This window comes from Excalfactoria chinensis, chromosome 2, assembly GCF_039878825.1.
Source record: "Excalfactoria chinensis isolate bCotChi1 chromosome 2, bCotChi1.hap2, whole genome shotgun sequence".
NCBI lineage: Eukaryota > Metazoa > Chordata > Aves > Galliformes > Phasianidae > Excalfactoria > Excalfactoria chinensis.
Genome location: NC_092826.1, coordinates 37,612,547 through 37,632,302, shown reverse-complemented (window position 1 = coordinate 37,632,302; position 19,756 = coordinate 37,612,547). Strand labels below are relative to the sequence as shown.

At 41.1% G+C, this 19,756-nt stretch overlaps 2 protein-coding genes across 9 annotated transcripts in view; one reads left to right on the top strand and one right to left on the bottom strand.

Annotated features, from left to right (window-relative positions):
- Positions 1-16,999, bottom strand: part of RB1CC1 (RB1 inducible coiled-coil 1) — a 68,545-nt gene extending 51,546 nt beyond the window's left edge. For 2 of the 8 annotated variants that reach the window (XM_072328378.1, XM_072328380.1), the window contains exons 1-3: positions 16,149-16,286; positions 3,214-3,326; positions 905-1,032 (exon numbers count right to left, since the gene is read on the bottom strand). In XM_072328378.1, the coding sequence (XP_072184479.1) occupies positions 905-975 (71 nt within the window). In that variant the 5' untranslated portion in view covers positions 976-1,032; positions 3,214-3,326; positions 16,149-16,286. Of the gene's footprint in view, positions 1-904; positions 1,033-3,213; positions 3,327-7,162; positions 7,182-15,344; positions 15,364-16,148; positions 16,287-16,602 lie in introns of those variants that run through there. The other 6 variants (XM_072328373.1, XM_072328379.1, XM_072328374.1 and 3 more) reach the window with 5 other exon arrangements.
- On the top strand, positions 8,933-18,083 carry LOC140247869 (uncharacterized). Its single transcript, XM_072328073.1, has 4 exons — positions 8,933-9,058; positions 15,528-15,675; positions 16,041-16,479; positions 17,772-18,083. Exons 1-4 carry the CDS (start codon positions 8,933-8,935, stop codon positions 17,890-17,892), a joined length of 834 nt encoding a protein of 277 aa, XP_072184174.1. The 3' UTR covers positions 17,893-18,083.
- Positions 18,084-19,756: the final 1,673 nt, after the last annotated feature.

Below are 19,756 nucleotides of genomic sequence, written 5' to 3'. Positions count from 1 at the left end.
CTCATCACGTGTCTTGTATTCTACCTCCTTCACAAGCTTCATGACCCAGTAGATGCAAAATGGCTAAGGTAAAATACTTTATCTCATCCTCAGTAATACCCTCAGCAGGCCTTCAGAAAAGCATACAAAAACCACTCTGTGTACACTGTTAGGGCCCTTCCACTCCAATGTTTTAAAATCCAATTCACTTGCTTAGTCATGAAAATTATGAACAGAAATTCAGGAGTAAGGAAACAATGGACCTGAGCACTTCCATGGAAGCCTTTTAAGCACCATTATCTAGCCCACGCCTCAGCATACACATTCACTACTTGTTAGTCATTCATTCATTACCGACAGAGTATGAAAACAGCATGTAAGGCTGGCACCAAGCATATGAGCTATGACGATGGTATATAAGATTTTCTGTACTAGACCAGTATTCTGTATGAAACAGGAGAACCTGTTTCAATATACCTAGTATGCTTAGATGTTTATAAAACATTATTAAGGTTACAATATGCTTTTATTGTGCAGTGGAAAGAAAACAAAACAGAAATGGCCAAGTTGTTGGGACTTCTGTGGGAATCTAAACTTCTGCTCCTATTTCAAGCAGTTGGCAGTTTAGAAGTTCATGTTTTACATACAGAATTATATTACAAAATTACATTACAGCCTTATATGACGGAACCAAGTTTTTCCACCTCAGGCATAAGATAAAAAACGACATGCCTGTTCTTCAGCACTATACAGAACACACATTTTATTCAGATAGTGTAAAATACTGTGAGTAGAAAAAACAATGAGTAATTTTATGATGTCAGTAAGTAAAAAAATAAAAAAAGCTATTCAGCAAAAGATCACAGAAGAACAGCTGTAATTCTGACAGATTTCCAAAAGAAAAGTAGTTGTTTTACTTTCTTACTTTTGTACAGCAAGCTCTGTGTCGAAGGTAAGGGTAGTTCCAGTGTTGACCAGAAATACATATAGCTTCATGATGATTTCTTTAGGTTTCTGAAGTTTATCACTTCCACTGCTAAAATCATTTAGGAACTGTAAATAATAAAAAAATAAAATAAAATGTCAGATTCTCATAGGAGTTATAAGAAGTATGTACTATACAACTTTTAGCTATATAGAGGGTGAACATGCTAGCTTTCATATTCCAGTTCTTTGTTACTAAACACATAGATGCTTCTCCTACAGGAACCATGGGCACAGGAAGCCTTCCAATTTGTGAGCAGGCTACAGAAACACACGGAAAGTTGCACTGGGGATGGACAAAGAAGGGAGGGGAAGACAACCTTCAGTTGAAGGGGGCAACATCCCAGATCATTACCCAGCTTTTTCTAGTTATAAAATACATTTTTAAATCCCCTGATAAAGTTACTTCTAGTTACCTTTTCTGCTCTTTACAAATACTAAAATGGCCTGTGCTCTAAGTATTCAGTCCCCAATGTACAGCAAAGTCTTGCTACTGGTCAATACTCCTGGGCATTGTTTTTCCACCCATATAAAAGGAAACATCAAAACTCCCCCAAAAAATAGCTTTTAAAAACTATTAGTTAACGACAGATGCAATCAACCAATCTACAGATTTTTCTGTTTTCAGCACTAGCCAACTTTATAGCCTTAATTACTACTAGCCACTGTCAGTGATCAAAAGACAGTGCATCTCATAATATTTTCAGTCTTATGACCCACAAATTTCTAGACGAATGACTATAAGGAAGCATGTTTTTTTTTTCCAGTGTACACATCAGAAAAAAACACTTAATTGCTTTGCAAGACCTTCTTAGATATGTTATTTTATCTTTGAAAGGCTTCATACTTCTGTGCCTTTTTCTCTGCTGCTCCACAGAAGCTCTTAAGTTTGTGAATAATTTCTTATGTGCTAATGGAGTAGCTGCAAAAGTACAGTTACACTGCAATCACTAATGCACTGCATTTTTTTAATGTGAAAAAGTTATGAAAAGCTAAGATGTAGAAATTTTAGCCTCAGTTATATTTCTTTACCATTACAGAAATGACTTTTTGTATTAAATTACTTTACAGAAAGTATTAGATGCCCCTTTCCCTGAAATAAGAAAAGAACGTGTACAAGATCTACACAGCTAATTCTATTATCCTAAAATGATCTTGAATCTGCATTTATCTTTGTCTACAGAACAAAAAGCCTCATAAACCATACAATAAATAACAAACCACTTTTGAAGTGTGCAGGGCTAGAAAGGTTGCTCTACCAGATGAGCAATTACAGAAAGTGATTAGTTTTCTTCAAAGAATCACAGAATCACAGAATTATCAAGGTTGGAAAAGACCTAGAAGATCATCCAGTCCAACCATCACAAATACTTCTCAGCTAAATCATATTCCTCAACGCAACATCCAAACGTTTCGTGAACACTCCCATGGTCAGTGACTCCACCACCTCCCTGGGCAGTGCATTCCAGTGCCTGACTACCCTTTCCGAGAAGTAATACTTCCTAATGTCCAGCCTGAACCTCCCCTGGCACAGCTTGAAACCATTCCCTCTTGTTCTATCACTGATTACACGAGAGAAGAGGCTGACCCCCAGCTCACTACAACCTGCAATGAATACTCACATTTTTTTTAAAGCATTAACTGCGGCACTGAAACTAGTAGAGACATGCATAATATCAAGAAAGAACATCATACCAGGAAGAGAACAATGTCAAATAAAAGAAACGGCCTCAGTAGAGAATACACTCCATAAAGAAACTTACTAAAAAGATAAAAACTCCCAAATCTCAAGAACAAACCAGCTGTAATTTATTATTCATTTTTCTGCCCTAAGCTATATAATAAATGAAACTAAAAAATACATAGAAACTTATTTTCACAAAAGGCATTATTTGTGACTATGCTCTATGTAAAATCAGAAACAGACACATTAAACATAATATTGAAACAAGCAGCAGGGAGCACCTGTTCCCCACCTAGTCAAATAATGGCACTATATCTAGTTTGCATATAAAAATTACTTTGCAAAATCCAGTGGTATTTAACAGATAATCTGTGCGGAAACCTCATTCTGTTCATGTATAGAAAGAGAAATTTTAATAAATCCTCCCCATTCTCAACACCACAACTAACCATTTAAAGCACTGAAAGAAAGAAAAATATATCAAGATCAAATATATTTATGGCAGCATCTGTCATGCATGCATCAACAGTCTCATAGTTGCCAGCTTTAAGTAAAGAAAGAATTACCTTCAGGCGCTACACAAAGCTATCACCTTCTTCAAATACAGGAGAATAAATGTGCATTTGCTTTACTGGATTCTGGCAACAGAGTAGCATGGCTGTTCAAAACTAGAGAAGAACTGTAAAGAAAACATACAGATTGTAACTATAGGTATCATTAAAATATCAGGATTTTATGGCTACCATAGCAAGTAACACTGCAATATATGTCTGACGATGCCATAAAGAAAGATTATGTGGTATTCTCTTTTATTTTATTAACAATGCCCTCTAATTACAAGTTCATGCCAAACTGCTAGCCACCTGAGTCTTTTTTCACATTAACTGCATTTAAAAATCACTGTCTGTAACATTTTTCAGTATGTATAAAAAAGTTAGTTCACCAAAAAGAACTGCCTGAGTTTCCATTAGCTCAAACTACTTTTTCAGAACCAGCGCAGAATTCTTACGTGATGCTTACAGCAACACAGAAAGTCACAACACAATTGATCTAAGGTAAAACAGCACGTATGCTATGCTGCGTAATCAATAGTTCTATCTTGCAGGTGTATCCAATAGGCACCTTCAGGAATAAACTCTCCTTTCCTTTAGATAACCTTGTTAAGCCAGTCACCTATTTGTAATACATTCGTTATTTTTTTTCTTTTTGTTGTTCTTATAAACTGAAAATATTACCAAATGCAGTTGCATGTCAGTGGCATCCTTGCCAGAGGCTTCCTTTCCCAGAACTGCTGTTACAACTACAACCAAAGTGAGCCAGATCAGCGGTCTCTTAAAGCTAAGTTAGCTCATTTTAACTGTTATCAGTCAGATAACAGTGCTGAAGGAGAAAGAGCCCTTGGCAGGGAAGGCAGTGACAGGCAACTGGGCTCAGTAACCCACTGAGTATAACTGCCACAACAGCAGTCAGCAAACTGCATGCTCAAACTCTGAATTGCAACAAATACTATTTCTACTCTGTTAATACCCTAGCAAGCTTTCTGAGAAGATGATCAGACACTATAAAGGGTGATAATCCATCACTAAAAATAGGATCGCTGAAGCCCAAAAACCATTAGAACATGTAACTCATTTTACACAACTCGTGACTAAGGGTAAATCAAAAACAAACTCTCTTCGTCCCAAATCTGCAAACATTATGATCAAGGAGAAAATTACACAACTGTATTTTACATGTATGGAACAGATGGCACTTTGTCAGCAGCTAGTTATCTGAGCTTTTTAGTTATCTTCCTCCCTCCTGAGCCTCCTTCTTTCCACCTATTCAAAAGGTACGTACATCACCTACTCAGATGCAAAGGTGAAATAAAATGAGAAAAGCAGTGTGTTTAAGTATCACAACTGGAAAACTACTAACAGAAGTGTCCCTCTTAGCCATTGGGAATAATTGTATCTAGACAAAGTATATCTAGCAATATTTGCTTTAGATTGAAGTAACAGACATTACCACAAATTGTAAGAAACTACTACCACAGAGGTGGCCCCCAGTACTACAACCACTATCCCAATTTATTTGAGACCACGAAAAAGTTAGAAATCAAGCATTGCTTCTACCACACAATAAACAAGCTAGCAATCAGTCCTGAGGGAACTGGGCTACACTGACTGGCAGAACAAATTTGTGAGCTCAAAGAATAACAGAATGGGTTGGGTTTGGAAGAGACCTTAAAGATTATCCAGTTAAACCCCCCCTATCGTGGGCAGAGCTGCCCCCAACCAGCTCAGCTGCCCAGGGCCCCATCCAACCTGGCCTTGAATACCCCCAGAGATAGAACACACACAGCTTCTTCAGGCAGCTGTGCCAGCACCTCACTGCCCTTCAAGTGTTCAGAATTTCCACCCATCACCCAACCTAAATCTTCCTCATGCCATCATTGCTAGGTTACTACTTAGAAAAGAATAAGTAAAATAGAGCTTATCCACTCTGAAGATTGACACAAATTTCACTAAGTACTTTCCACAGTCAGAGAAATAAGGTAAAGCAAAGTTTAAAAGAACATGTTTTGAATGCTGAGTTCCCCTGTACATTTCCTGTTGCCTACTGAGAGCAGGCTGTAGCCCTCCCTCCAGTAGGTACCTTCCTGCCGAGGACACTACTAATCTCATCTGCCTGTTTTCACAGATCTTTAAGAAAAATATTGAGAGCTCTTGCTGCCCTTCTCTTCTCTGGACAGAGCCTGGCTAAATGTGTACAACAAAGCCTAAGATTAGTTAATGGAGGAGATGTATTAAATTCATTCACAGTTGTCTAAGCCTCCTTTCTTTGAGAAGTCAGGTTAAAGTAGACTAACTCAAGCCAAGTCAGCTACATATCCCACAGACTGCTTTTTGAGTTTGCTCCCAGAATTCAAGAATATAATTCAGCAGTAGCAAAAGCTTTTAACTTAATCCTAGAGTTAAAGTCAACAACTATCAAGTTTCAACAGAATATATATATCATTACTTTCATTTCTCTTCTTTTTGCATTATTTCAGTAGACTGTTAAGAGAATTTCGCAATCTTTTCTGTAATACTATGACACAGTATAACAAGTCCCAAGCTTTACAGTGCTTCATTGCTGAAATTATTTACAACTATTTTAACAGAAGTTGAAAAAGTGTATTTGACAACTACCAAAGACAAAGAGGATAATTGTGTAATTGGTAACTGTCCTGCAGCATTATGTCTATAGTATGTATTATCTTTCAAATTATAGAAAGCTATATGATCGACAGCCAGGAATTATCAGTAACATCATTAAATGCTGAAAATTTAGAAACAGAAATTGCTGGAGCAACTCCCAGAACAGACAGAACATGGTATAAATGAATATAAGAAAAAGAACGAGGTGACTAAAGCAAAGGTAAGAATAGCATGAAGTAGAAAAACCTTCAAGAACTAATTCAAATGTGTATTTTGTTGTATTACCTAACACTAAAAACAGCCATGAATGCTATGCTGACAACGTAACATTTATTTCATTGCTCTGTAGTGTTTACATTGCAACAGAATTACATCTGCTTCACCTTACAAGACTGTCCTATCCAATATAAACTCTGAAGCAACTGGCAACTTTTGAAGCCTGTGTTGATCAATACTTTCAATGCATGTTGTTCAGAAATCTTGAAATGTAGCTTACTTAGTTCAGAACACATTCATTGTTTCTACATCTGTAAAAGGAAATGAATGCCTGTTTACAGACTTTTCCTTTTTGTAAAAACACCACAGACGTCATGGGTTTCACAGCACTCCACAAAAAAATCCTATAGCTACATTAGCCATCCACTGCTGCCATTAAGTCCAGAACCTGTACTCCATTATCCAATTCTGACTGTTCCACTGCTTCACAGCACAATTCTTTCCAACTTCCACAAACTCAAAACACTAAAATCAGCATTCAGGGCAGGACAAAGACAAAAATCAATGCTTATCTACACTGCTTGTGCTTAAAGGGACATTACAAAACAAATTTTAACCATCCAAGTTAATAAAACATTTTTATTTAATTACCTAGAATTTAAACTAAACTATGTCATTGCTTCTCTTTAATCCCAGGGGTTTTACATTCCTTTTACAGAAACACATCAGCAGTAAAGGGTACCTTGCTTTTAGTGCCTGGGAAAGCATTACTTCATATCTGCAAAGTGCTGTGCTCATCAGTGCTCCATCTCTGAGATCAGAGAGGACCAAGATGTCCAAAGTCCTTCCTTCCCACCCCACCCTCACATATCTCCAGGTTGAAAGAAATACAATTCTAAATACAGACAGAACTAGCTTAAGTAGACAAACAAAGCAGAACCCCACTATTCATTCAGAAGCTTGCAATTCCACATCACTAATTATCAGGCACTCATAAAGCTGTTTGGGAACATCACCTGCACAATGCTAATAAAGGGAAGTTCTCTTATGAGAACCTGCTGAGGCTACATTGCAGGCAATACTAGATATTGCCTCCAGTATGAATCATAAATATTACCTGCGATTACATGGGTCCAGTTTCTCACAGCAGATCAGTGCAGATACAATTCTTACCTGCCAAAAGGGTAATTCATCAGTGGCAGTCTGGCAAGTCCAAAAACCAACAGCAACCTTGTGCGCTATTTCTCACTCACTGAGTTATCTCATTCAGAATGCATCTTCCCTCAAGGAGAACAGGCCTTTATTACCTCTGGGGCTAGAGAACCAACTTTGGGACACATTATTATTTTATTAAGCAGCCACATTTCCAAGCAGCAAAACTTTAGTTTTGCCTTTGAGCTGCCACAATTTCTGCGATTTCACTTTACTTTCCGCTAAGCAGGATTTCCTACTTCACTTCAACTCAGGCAACTCCAATAGACCAAAGAACTTGACTAGCACTTAACGTTCCATCCAGCTGAGTCTACTTTCTTTTGCAAATCTGTACTCTATCTCTACTTCCTTTGCTTTTTCAGGTGCCCTCCTAAAAGTGATCTCTTCATCTACCTTCCACACCTCACTTCACAAGCAAAGAATTTTACAGCACTCTTCCTAATATCAAAGGAAAAGGAACATAGAGACTAAGGCTGAAGATAAGGAAATAAACAGCTTTCTTCACATAAAGCAATGTTTAAAAGCAGACTCCAAGGAGCCACTGCTACCAATGCTTCTAATCAGAAGCATCTTCATTTTGCAAAAGGCCACTACCATCACCTAGAACAGACAAGATGTCCTCACAGTGATAGCAAACATTCTTTACCACTGTTTTTAGTGGCACAAGCAGTTTAATTTCAAATAAATAAATAAATTAATATTAAGAAAAACGCAATGAAAATGCATACCCTTATCTAGACAACTTACTATTCAAAGATAACACTCCCTAAAATGCACTTAAATTAATATATCATAAAATGGTTTGGATTGGAAGGGACCTTAAAAACCATTCAGTTTCAGCTCCCCTATCATAAGCAAGGTTTCTGCCCAGGGTCCAATCCAGCTTGACCTTGAACACTTACAGGTATAGGGCACCCACAGCTTCTGAAAGCCTGTGCCAGTGTCTCACCACCCTTACAGTGAAAAATTTACTTCTAAGATCTAATCTAAATCCACCTGTTCCCATTTAAAGTCATTACCCCTTGTCCTATCACTACAGTCCCTAACAAAGAGCCCCTTCTCCAGGCCTCTTCTGTGGCTTTTCAGGACCTGAAAGGGGCCTAGTAAGGTCTCTCCTTGGAGCCCAGTCCTCTCCAGGCTGAAGAAGCCCAGCTCCCTCAGCCTCTCTTTAAAGAGGTGCTACAGACCTCTGATTATCCTTACTTTCTCCTCTGGACCCGCTCCCAGCAGCTTCAGGTTTCTCCTGTGCTGGGGTACCCAAAGTTGAGTACAGTACTGCAGGTAGGATCTTACAAGAGCTGAGAAGAGGACAACCACCCCCCCTCAACCTGCTAGTTACCTTGTTTTGATATAGCCCAGGACATGATGGGCTGCCCTATGTGGTAAACACCAATAAGAGCCAGTTCTGAATGGGATGCAGGAAAAAAAAAATCCATTGCTCATCCCTCCAAAAACTTTTAACCAGGTCATATCTAATAGGAAAGATACATTTTAGTGTAGGTGGCAATCCTGTCTCCCTTCACTACCTTACAAGTATTAAAACCTTGCTCAGCATCATCTTCATGTAAGGTTGTCAAATCCCAATATCTGCAAGGTGACACCTGTAGTTTTATTTTCAGCACTGAGATGCACACAGGCACAGAAGCAGTCAATCAGAGCATCTCCAGCAGTCACTATGTTGTTAGCAGTTCTCAAACTCATTGACTGGTCAGCCAAGCAAGTCTCTTCCGCTCTTAAAACAGGAAAGACGCTGCAATTCCCTACTTCCCAATTCACTAAAGAGGAACTTGAAAACTCAGAAGTATGACACAATTTTCCTTATTTTTCTTTCTGGTTTCTGAGGGTTGATTTATATTTTTTGAATTAAGCATTTTGCAAAACACCAACTTCACCCTTAGCGTTTCAGGAAATACAATTTAAACCACATGAATGCAGGAGCAACTCTGAATTACATGGAAACTACCTCTGTTCTCCCTGTTAGTGATACCTTCACAATCCTTAGCATCAAAGGTGGAAGAGAAAGAGATTAAAAGCAACTACATTTGGGCATAAGAAAACACTGTATTAAGGAGTAGGTTTAAAATTGATGTGGTCCAAAACAACTTGCAAGAACTAATGAATTCTAGGAAATAGTTTTAAACATGTTTATGAGGCAACAAGCATATTATTAGACATTATATCACAACTCCATATGTATATAATTATAAGACTTCAGTTCTGAGGGTTAGCATCTATTTATATTATTCTGTTCACAGTATTTGAGGAGCTGCCAAAATACAATTCATGTATGAATCAGACAATTATTCTCCCCTCCAACAGTTGGAAAAAAAAAAGGGGGGGGGGGGGGGGGGGGGGAAGAAGGGGGTGAAGTTTACTTGCATTTGCAAAACCCCAAAGCTCACATCTCTAACCTGTTAGAAAGTGAAGTGTCTGCCCCTTGGTTAACAAATACAGGTCAGAAAACAAGCCAAGGTTTTCTGACATTCTTATTGCTAGGAAACAGCTTACAGTCTGTAGAAGCACTCTTTTTTGTAGTAGTTTGTTAACTGGTGGAAACAGTCTTTCCACAGCTGTTTGCAACTGTGCTTTTGACAAAAATTAATTGAAGGTTGAGCCAGTTTTTTTAGTTTTTAAAATGTATAATTTTGCCATTTCAAAAGCAAATGCAGACTATATATCTCCCTTACCTTACACTGATTAATAGTTTACAAAAAATGGTGCTCTTCAGTATGTAAAGCTTCAGGTGGTTTTATTCAATTTACTGACTCCATACGAGTGGGAAGGTTTCCCCTGCAGAGATGAACTTTTGAAAAATAAGTAGCATGTAAAATCTTAGTGTTTGCAAACAATTCTGCAAGGAACAGCCAACAAGCATTCCTTTTCTTCTTAGATCAAGATCAGACAAGTCAGCATCAGTGCTTCTCCTTCACTAACTCTTTCTCTGGCTAAGCAAGATTAATCGAAAACACTGATTACAGCCTGAGCACCAGCCTTATGAATCCCTTTCCTCAAACAGTTCTTCTGATCATCTCCTTGCACCAACTTTCTGCTGCGCAAATTTCCATTTATATGCTGTAAACTGGATTACTTTGCTGGAACAGCTTAGAAAAGGAACTCTTTCCAGGACTGTGCAAAGTGTGTGGAGCAGCATCAGTGTGTGGAGACAGGACAAGGGGAAACAGCTAGAAACTGGAGCAGAGGAAGTTCTGCACAAATGTGCGCAAGAACTTCCTTACGGTGAGGGTGATGGAGCCCTGGAACAGGCTGCCCAGGGGCGTTGTGGAGTCTCCTCTGGAGATATTAAAGACCCGCCTGGACGCCTATTTGTGCGACCTGGTGTAGGGAACCTGCTTTAGCAGGGTGGTTGGACTCAATCTCTGGAAGTCCCTTCCAACCTCCACGATTCTGTGACTGCTATCTGCCACACAGCCTTACTAACTGTGACTCCACAGCTAAGGGCAGAAAAAAAGCTGATGGGGATAACCAAGTCAGCACTGTCACCCAAGAAGAGAAGCGAAAATTTTCAAAAGGCATCACTCAAATTCCTAACTACACATACCATCATCAGATACTAATTAAATTCTTACAAGTGGTAAAAGTTTAGAATAACATGAAAGTTCTCCAGCAGTGAAGAAATCAACCACAGTCTTGGTAAAGCATTAAATGATGAAGCAGCTTCCAATCTTGTTTCAAACTTTATTCCTCATAGTTAGTGTTATACTTGTGAACCTCCTCCTATTTATCGAACTCTTTTTGGAAGTACAGATACATGAAACAGACCAGCAAAGAACCAGCAGCATGCAGAACTGACATAAACCCCACCTTCCCTACAAACACATTGAAAGAAAATCATAACTAGATTTTTGGCACATCAGCTATTTGCATTTTACACAATTAAAAATAACTGTCGTGTCTCTACCGATATAAATCTAAAAGATAAGAGCAACATATTGAGAAATGACAAAAACTGCACGATGGGCATGAAGAACATAATACCTCAAGAAAGCGTTTAGTAGCTTTCAACCAGCCTTCTTTGTCTCTCCTGGATAAACCTTTGGCAGTTTAAAACAGCTAACAAAGCACATCAATAAATCCCTCAGTGGAATATTACCAACTTAAGAAATAGACAATCTCAGAGGTTAAAAAAAAAAAAAAAAAAGCAAACAAAAAACCCAACCCCACACCCACAAGGATTTATACACTAAAATTGCACCTCTACCTTATTCAACCCCAATTGTGGTGTTTGCAGTCAGAACATTCATGTGAAATTGCTTTGTTGTATTACACATGCTTTGTTCAGCTTACTGGTATTTTGCCTTCGAGTCTTTCACATGACATAAGTAAAGGCAAACTTACACACTCCACCCCCTCTTTTCACTCTGATTGGGACGTGAGAATTCCTTCATTATATTTTCTTTTTTTGTTTAAAGAAATGTTTACTGAAAGGAACTTAATGCAAACCCAATCAGTAGGCAACACAAGTACCCGTACAAAGTATTTTAAATTAGAATAGACAAAGAAGTCATCTTGAGTTTACAAGCAGAATGCCTGCAATCTAACATAAGCATAATATATTTGAAAAGAACTGCTAGTCCAGTTACACAATGTATTCTTACATAAGAACCTCCATTACATCTGAATTTAATAGAAATATACACTCTGGAGGATGAAACTAAAACTATCACTAAAAACACCATTTTGTCAGTATAAACTGCCGAGGCCAAACACAACTACACCAAATAAGGATCAAAAACCTACACTTCTGACATATCGGCACTAACAGTAGGCACAAATGTACCCAAAAGAGAACGTGAGATAAAACACTAATATTCATAAACCCTGAAGTATCAGAAAATGTTAAAAGAATAGAAATTGCTGCAGCCATACCTGCAACATCCATAACAGACAAAAGAGCATATTTGACAGAATGAAGCACAAACATACTCATCTGCCATCTTTTTGGTATGAATAAGTTCCATCATATACAAAAGAGAACATGAACACAATCTAAATTTGAGCAGCTACCTCAGCTATTCACAGACATCAGACCTCAGAAGTGCCATTTAAAACTGATCGTTTTGCTGAGTTATGATTTCTGAATTTGCAATGGAAGTAAAACTTGCCGTTCAATTACTACTCCAGTGTCACTTTCTACCTCAAAATGACACGCTACATATACATCTATGACCCTGTGATTCTATGACTGCCTTCAACCTGTTCAAACTGAAAGCACAATATTGGCCTTTTAAGCACATTTAATAATGAAGACCGCTGTACTGTGGCTCTATCATACAGTCACTCTGTCCAAATAAAAGCAGGCAATTCTAATAATTCTATTCCCCACATGCTAACAAACCTTTCTTAATCTCCTGAAAATATAAAAATACCATTGAAAAATAACCCTTAGGAGGTAAGAAAACATGAGTTATTTCATAGCAAGGAAATGGAAAAAAAAAAAGAGCTGTGTAGTCAGAACACAGTATAACACCACAAAACAGGGCCAGCTGAAACCCACGTCAACAAAGTAGTTTGGTATTTTACTTTCAATCAGCTGATAACCAGTGCAGATTGGAGAAAATGTCAACCACAGAGCAGCAAGTCATTTCATGCAGAAAGGACGCTACTACTTTCTTCAACAGCTGATTTTCTAGATGCACCAACTACTATAGATTATATATATAGCACACGGTAATCACTTCACCTTGATGCGATAAAGGCAGCAAGCCTGGCTGCAAAATCAGTTACCAGAAGAAAACGTCAACATCTTGGACACACATAAAAAGCTGCACAAGCAACTGCCACTGCCTGAGTACACAGTTTGAGCTCAGAACCCTACTGGAAAACACACACCTGTAGATAGACAGAAGACAAGCAAGAATTTTCCTGAGAGCCCGTAGTTCTCCTGGTCAGCCAACAGTGCTCAGCCCCATCTGAATCTGAGTGAAAACTTTATATCAATAATTCTGTTTTGATATTTCTATCAACAACTACCAACAATTCAGACTTAGATATTATTATTAATGACTTAGATACATTAAAATACCACTGGCTCTAAAAAGCATTGCTGAAGTACATCCACTTCATTTTTCCCATGGAAGAAAACAGCCAATGTCTTCTAACTTTTCTTTCATCTGAACTCAGAACTAAATTAAAAGCGTATCTGAAATACAAGTTAACTCACAGACAAGTGACTTTCACAATAGCCACAGAATCCTTACCTAGTTCATAAAATAAGTTATTGTCAGTAATTTCTCAATCATCAATCATTTTTATGACTAAGAGAACACATGAGAGTCTTTCAACATGTACACCCAAATCATTACTCTGACGAATCAGCTACAAAACACACATTAACTCTAGCAACTAGGTTAGTAATTTCCATATTAGTGATACTTTTTTGCCTGCTGGGTATAAGTGTATTCAATCAGGTGATATAACACAATATTATAAACATGCCTTTTATAGGCGAGTGTTTGCTACTTCATCAGTCACCAGTGCTGAGAGTATCAGTAGTTTATGGTCTAGTGCAAAGTTAGTAATATTTTTTTTTTTTTAAGATTTTCACCTTTCTACCATTTCTTTTTCCTCTTCAGAAATTCAAGTAACCTCATGTAGCTGTGAACCCAACATCGGGAGCACAACTGCCCTTGTGCAATACACATGTAGAAGGAGAGGCATGACAGCTGGGACAGTATCCAAATGACTGTGGAGTAGCTCAGATGACAGCCGGGTATGCACGCTATGCCTCAAAGCACCCACCTTAGACAACAGTTTTTACTTTTCACTTGTTTCACTTGACCGTATCATATGAGCAAATCCCAACTGTGCAATAAAAATCTCCATATCCTCACAGTGTCCTAAGCCAGCCTTCTACTGAAACTAACTGCTAGATTAGAAACAAGGACGAAAGATCATACTGACAACCACCGACACTACAGTTTAAGATAGTGAAAATTTCTGTCAAACAATCCCACTCCGTCACTGTCCTATCAAAAGGAGAAGGACACGCGCTATTCCTTTCCTTTCACACACGTTTATCCCATTTAATCACAATAACTGAAGCTGCAAGTTTACACGTGGTTTAGAAACTATATTTTTCACCTTTACTTTCACAGAACTGTACATAACCTTAGCTGCATTCAGATCCCACACAGGGACAAGCAACGTCTTAACCAGACACCACAAAAGACCTCAAAATAACCAATGTTCTCCCGTAAATGCAAATCTGCCTCGTATGCTTCTAATTATAAATATGGTAACATGACATGGGGACAGAGCCAGCCCCTTGAGTAGGATCCAGAGACTACTAACCCAAATCTGTGTCAAGCAGAAGGCTGGGTCAACAGACTACAGCACAACTTGGATTTGCTTACAGAAAAAAAAACATACAAACTGCATAACAGTAATATACTTCCCAACTGCAGTTAAGTCTACCTTATACTAATGCATTATCCCAAAAGTTCCTGCTCGTATTTCAGGATCTATAACTGGCACAGCTGAAGGTCCTTACTCCACATTCACAAGTTAATTTTGTCTTCACTACTACAAACCATTTTGACTTTTAAAGAGCATTTTAAATAAGTACCATTAGATCCTCTGCAGAGTTTAACTTAAACTAAACTTAGTGAGCTAAATGTCTCATTTCTTTCTTGTATGTTCTCTTTGGCAATAAAGCTTATGTGAAAGTAGATAACACAGTTCTTTGTTCATTTGCTTTATCTTCTAAAAACATCCAAGGTCCTAAACTGCTTTAGGCTTTTGTTCTTTTTTTTTTTTTAAATAAGTTTACAACTTAAATATAACACAAGAGTAAATGTTTTATTTATTGAAGTCCTTGTGGTACTCAGTATGCTAAAAATACTGCCCAACAACACAAACCTCAACAGGGAGCTGCCCCGGCATTATTTTTCCAACAGAGGTGAGATATCTTCCACAGCGAATGAACCAACCAACTTCAGAAGCACAGCACTTCCCTAAAGACTGCCGTGCCAATTACTTCACACATTTACTTACGGGCAGAAACAACACACAGCCTCCTCAGTCCCTCCCATAATGAGGCAAAGGTGAAACTTTCAATGTGAACTCACCAAATAGGCTCACTGATAGAACATCCTTCTTCAAACAAAAAGAATTCTTCCTCAAAAAAAAAGGTTGAGATAATTACAGCTTTAAAGAAGGGAGAAAAAAACAAACAAAAAAACAACCCTAATATTTGGAGGTTGTTTCAGAGTATTTTGGTTTTAGGCACAATTTATCTCTTTAATCTCTAGATAAAGTTGAGGCGTCACAAGGACCTGTCCCTGCAGCTCTCCCACTCACCCTTTCACCCTCAGCCAGCAGTCACTCACAACTCCGGGGGCACTGAGGACGAACAGCAACTCAGCCGCGCTGAGCCGCCTGACAGCACGCTCACAAGCAGTAATAAGAAAACAATGGGCAAGCTCGGCACACGCTTCCTCGGGAGCAGCAATATTTAAACACTGGAAACGGCGGCAGCGCACCGGCCAACACGGCGCTGCTGCACGCTGCGCCCGGCCGAAGGCACGGGCTGAGTCATTCCCCGGAGTAACTTCGCAGCGCAGCCCTCCCGTGGCAGCGGACCGCGGGCAGGGAGCGCCCCGGCCCGCCCGCAGCCTGCCGGGCGCCGCCGCCCCGCGGGTTCCCCCACCGCCCCGGGGCCGCAGCCAGCACCGGGCCGCGCTCCGCCCCCGGCCCCCAGCGCTCCGCCGCCCACCCCGCGGCCAACCCCTGAACCACCGCCCCTCGCGATAGCCCCGGTAAAGGAGCCCCGCCGGCAGCCCCCCTCCATCGGACTCCCCGCGCCCGCGGCGGGCGGGGAGGAGGCGGAGCGGGGCAGCGGAGGGGCCCTCACCTCCCCCGGCACCACTTACCCGAGGGTCCGGCGGCGGCGGCCCCGCGCATCCTGCGGCGGCGGAGCCCACCTCCCGGCGCAGCCAGGCCCCGCGGCGCGAGTGCGGGCCGCCTCGGCGAGCACTACGCTCGGGTGGACGGCGAGAGCACGGAGGGGCGGGCGGCGCAGGGCCGGCCGGGGGGAGCGGGACCGGGGAGCCCAGGCGCAGCCGCCGCCGATGTTTGTTATTGTCGTCAGCCGCTTCCGGCGCCGGCGCATGCCGGGAGAGGGCGGCCCGGAGGAGGAACCGTGGGGCGGAAGCGGCGGTGGTGGCGCGTCGCGGAGCTGGCTAAAGCCGCTTGCAGGGGAGGGTGAGGAGTGTCCGAGGCCCGTCCGGATTTAGCTCTCTCCATCGCGGGTTGCTGTGTAGGAGGCTGTATTGCACAGGGCTAACGTGTGGGTTCAACTCTTTCCTAGCTGAAGGGTGTGCTCACCTTCCTGCCTTGGCGCTGTCTCCCTGTGGGGGTCGTAGAGAAGGACTGGGGTCCCTGGGCGCGCGGAGGGGTTCTGGCACACAGCCGTCCGTGAGCCTGCTCTGTATTCCGGCCTCTTGTGCCTGTCTCGAAAAACCGAAAATGAACTTTGCACGCGTTGCTTTCGGGTTTCTCTTTTACTCTACGCTTCCTTGTAGAGTTTTAGCCACTTAAAAGCAGATTAGAGAAGCGTGAGGAAGGTTCGCTCTGAACTGCGGATAGGTTTAAGGGTGTTCTGCGCAATATTCCCTTAAAGAGCAACACGTGGCTGGGCCGTGCATTCTGCAGCACCGCGACCTCTGCTTTACCATACGCCAGGCAGTGCGGCCCGGCCCCGGGAGCGCCTGCAACATGTCGGTGCAATATTATTGCTGTCTGAGCTGGAACCAGGGCATGGGGAGGGCACAGTGCAATGCCAGCTCAAGTTATTGCTAATAGTTTAATGCCTTCGTTGGCTAAACGCAGCCCTGTGAACAGCCAACACTATGCAGCCTTGCTTTTTGTTTTGATAGAGGAATTTGGGAGCAGCTTTCAAGACTGCAAATATATATATTTATTTGGAAAATTTGCAACTTCAGTTGACATAAATACAGTATGTAGGAATTTTCTAATGCAGTGTATAGAGTTGCAATCAGGTGTTCAACTCAAAGATCTGGCTGTGCCGCTTTACTTTTATAAGCCCTCTCTTACTAGAGAAAAAGAGTCCTTGCTTCGCAATCATGTGTTATTTGTGTTGTCGTGTGTGTTTGCGAACAACTGTTTTCAAGGATGAAGTACAGGAGAAGTAAAATTTCATCTGAAATCTCTGACAGGCACTTTGAGAGCTCACTAAGAACTGCAGCCACTGCCGTTGAACCAGATTGATGTGGCAGCTTCACAACAACAGGGTCACATACCCACTAGTTCTGTGTTTTTGTCAGTCTATTTTAATAAAAAATGTTACAGATTAAAATAATTTTTGTTACCTATATACGTGAACTACAGGATATATTTTATGAGGGCTGCTGCAAAAGTAGTGCCTGCTGTTTTATTTTATTGGCCTGCAGTGTCAAAGGCAGGTGCTGGTGGTATGGCAGTACAGGTTGAACCTTTCCGCCAACAGTCCATTACATGTTTTTGCTGTTTGACAGATGGCAGCTGAGGAACGCTCTGACAAAATGGCATCAGCACTGGCAGATGAAGCACAGGTGTGGAACTGAATTCCTCCACGTGGAAAAAATGGCAGCCTCTAACATTTATCAACACTTGTGAACATTTATGGAGACCAAAACAGTGGATGTGAGCACAGTGAGATGGTGGGTGGTCTGTTTCAGCAGGGGTGAATCACAGCAACAGTGAATCTTGTCCACTGGTGCAGATTTTTATGAGTACAGCATGTAGGCTCTTGTTCATCGCTGGTGAAAATGCATAGCTCACAATGGTGGCTGTGTTGAAAAAATAGTGTTTTGTAGCTGAGAACTGCTCTATCAAATAGTGCTGCTACGCTCTTTGAATCAGTTGCAGTTCCATGGAAACACAGTAGACATTGCTTTTGGAGCAACCTTTGTGTTTGTGTGCCAGGACAATTTCTGTTCACTCAGATTGGCCCAGGCAAGCCAAAAGGTTGGGCACCTCTTCCATACACCATGGGCAGCAGGTCATAGCACAGCAGAGCCAGCCTGTGAGGCAAGCACATAAATGAGAGGAATGCAGAGGAGAGCACATGGCCCCTCATCTTCAGCTTTCAGGACAAGTGCATTTAGCACAGTAACTAGATTGGCTATATACAAAGTTCAGTCTTGAGATTTTCTCTTAGGCCTGTTCAAACCTCACACACACAGCCCTTCACCTAACTTCTTGTTTTGCTTTTTGCTCATCAGCTTGTAAATTATCCGTTCTCACAAGTTGGGACAGGCTTCTGACTCTCACAGAAGCCCTTGGGAGTTCCTGCTGCTGGGTTGAAGGGCTGCCCATCTGCCTGCCCTGTTACAGGCAGTTATAAGCACCCACAGCCTGTGCAGGCAGGTGTTTGTACTTGGAAAACATTGCTGCTGTGGGATGTTGAAAGCAACAAAGCTTCACTTTCACCAGCTGCTGCCTTGTGGGACCAGGTAGATGAGCATGCTCTGGCTCCTGCATCCTGTTGGGAAGCGAGGCCTAGTTACCCACATCCTGAAAGATGCTGTTGGCACCTCAGAGTACAGCACTGAATGGAGCTGAGAAGCATTGTTACTGAGAGGAGCAGACAGTTTAATGGGAAATACCATACAAGTTTCTAACAGCAATTCAAGGCAGATTTAATTTAAGTCCCAGTGGTCAAGCTACAGTTCTACAGATGCTAACTTCTGCTTTATGTATGTAAAATGTTCTTCCCTTTCATAAACTCTTTGAGTGCAATGGAGTGATCTGTAACATGAAGAACTTCACAGAACAAGCACTGTCCATGCTCTAAGTGGGGGTGAACCAAAGTTAAAACATAACTTTGAAATGTGTAGAATTGTTAAAATTGGAAAAGATCTCTAGGATTTTCTAGTACAACCATCAACCCACCACCACCGTGACCACTAACCATGTCCTTCAGTGTCACATCTCCATGTTTCCTGAACACCTCCAGGGACAGTGACCCCATCATGCAGCCTGCGCATCTCTCACCACCCCTTCTGAGAAGAATTTTTTCATATCTAACCTGACCCTTTCTTTGTGGAATTTAAGGATATTCCCTCTCATTCTGTTGCTGTTGCCTGGGAGAAGAGTCTGATCCCCACCTTGCCACAACCTCCTTTCAGGCAGTTGAAGCACTAGAGAACCTCATTAAAGTTGTCTGTCCAGGGAACTACTACAGAGGTGACCTGTTGCACATTAGCAAGAGAAGCTGATAGTAGGTATTCTAACACAAGCTGCAGTGCCACTAGGCCTGGTAGTTTTATGACAACATATTTGCAATTCATGCTCTTAGCAATTGCATAAAGGAAGGCTCTGGGCATCGAGGCACTGTTTGGTCTTTGGCAGCACGTGCAGGACAGCTTGATTTAAGTGCAGTTTAGGAAGGACTGAAAGAGGAACAGGAGTAAGCAAAGCACTGCCAGCAGAGCAGGTTAGTCTGGCTTGTTCATGTAACATTTCATTATGTTGCTTC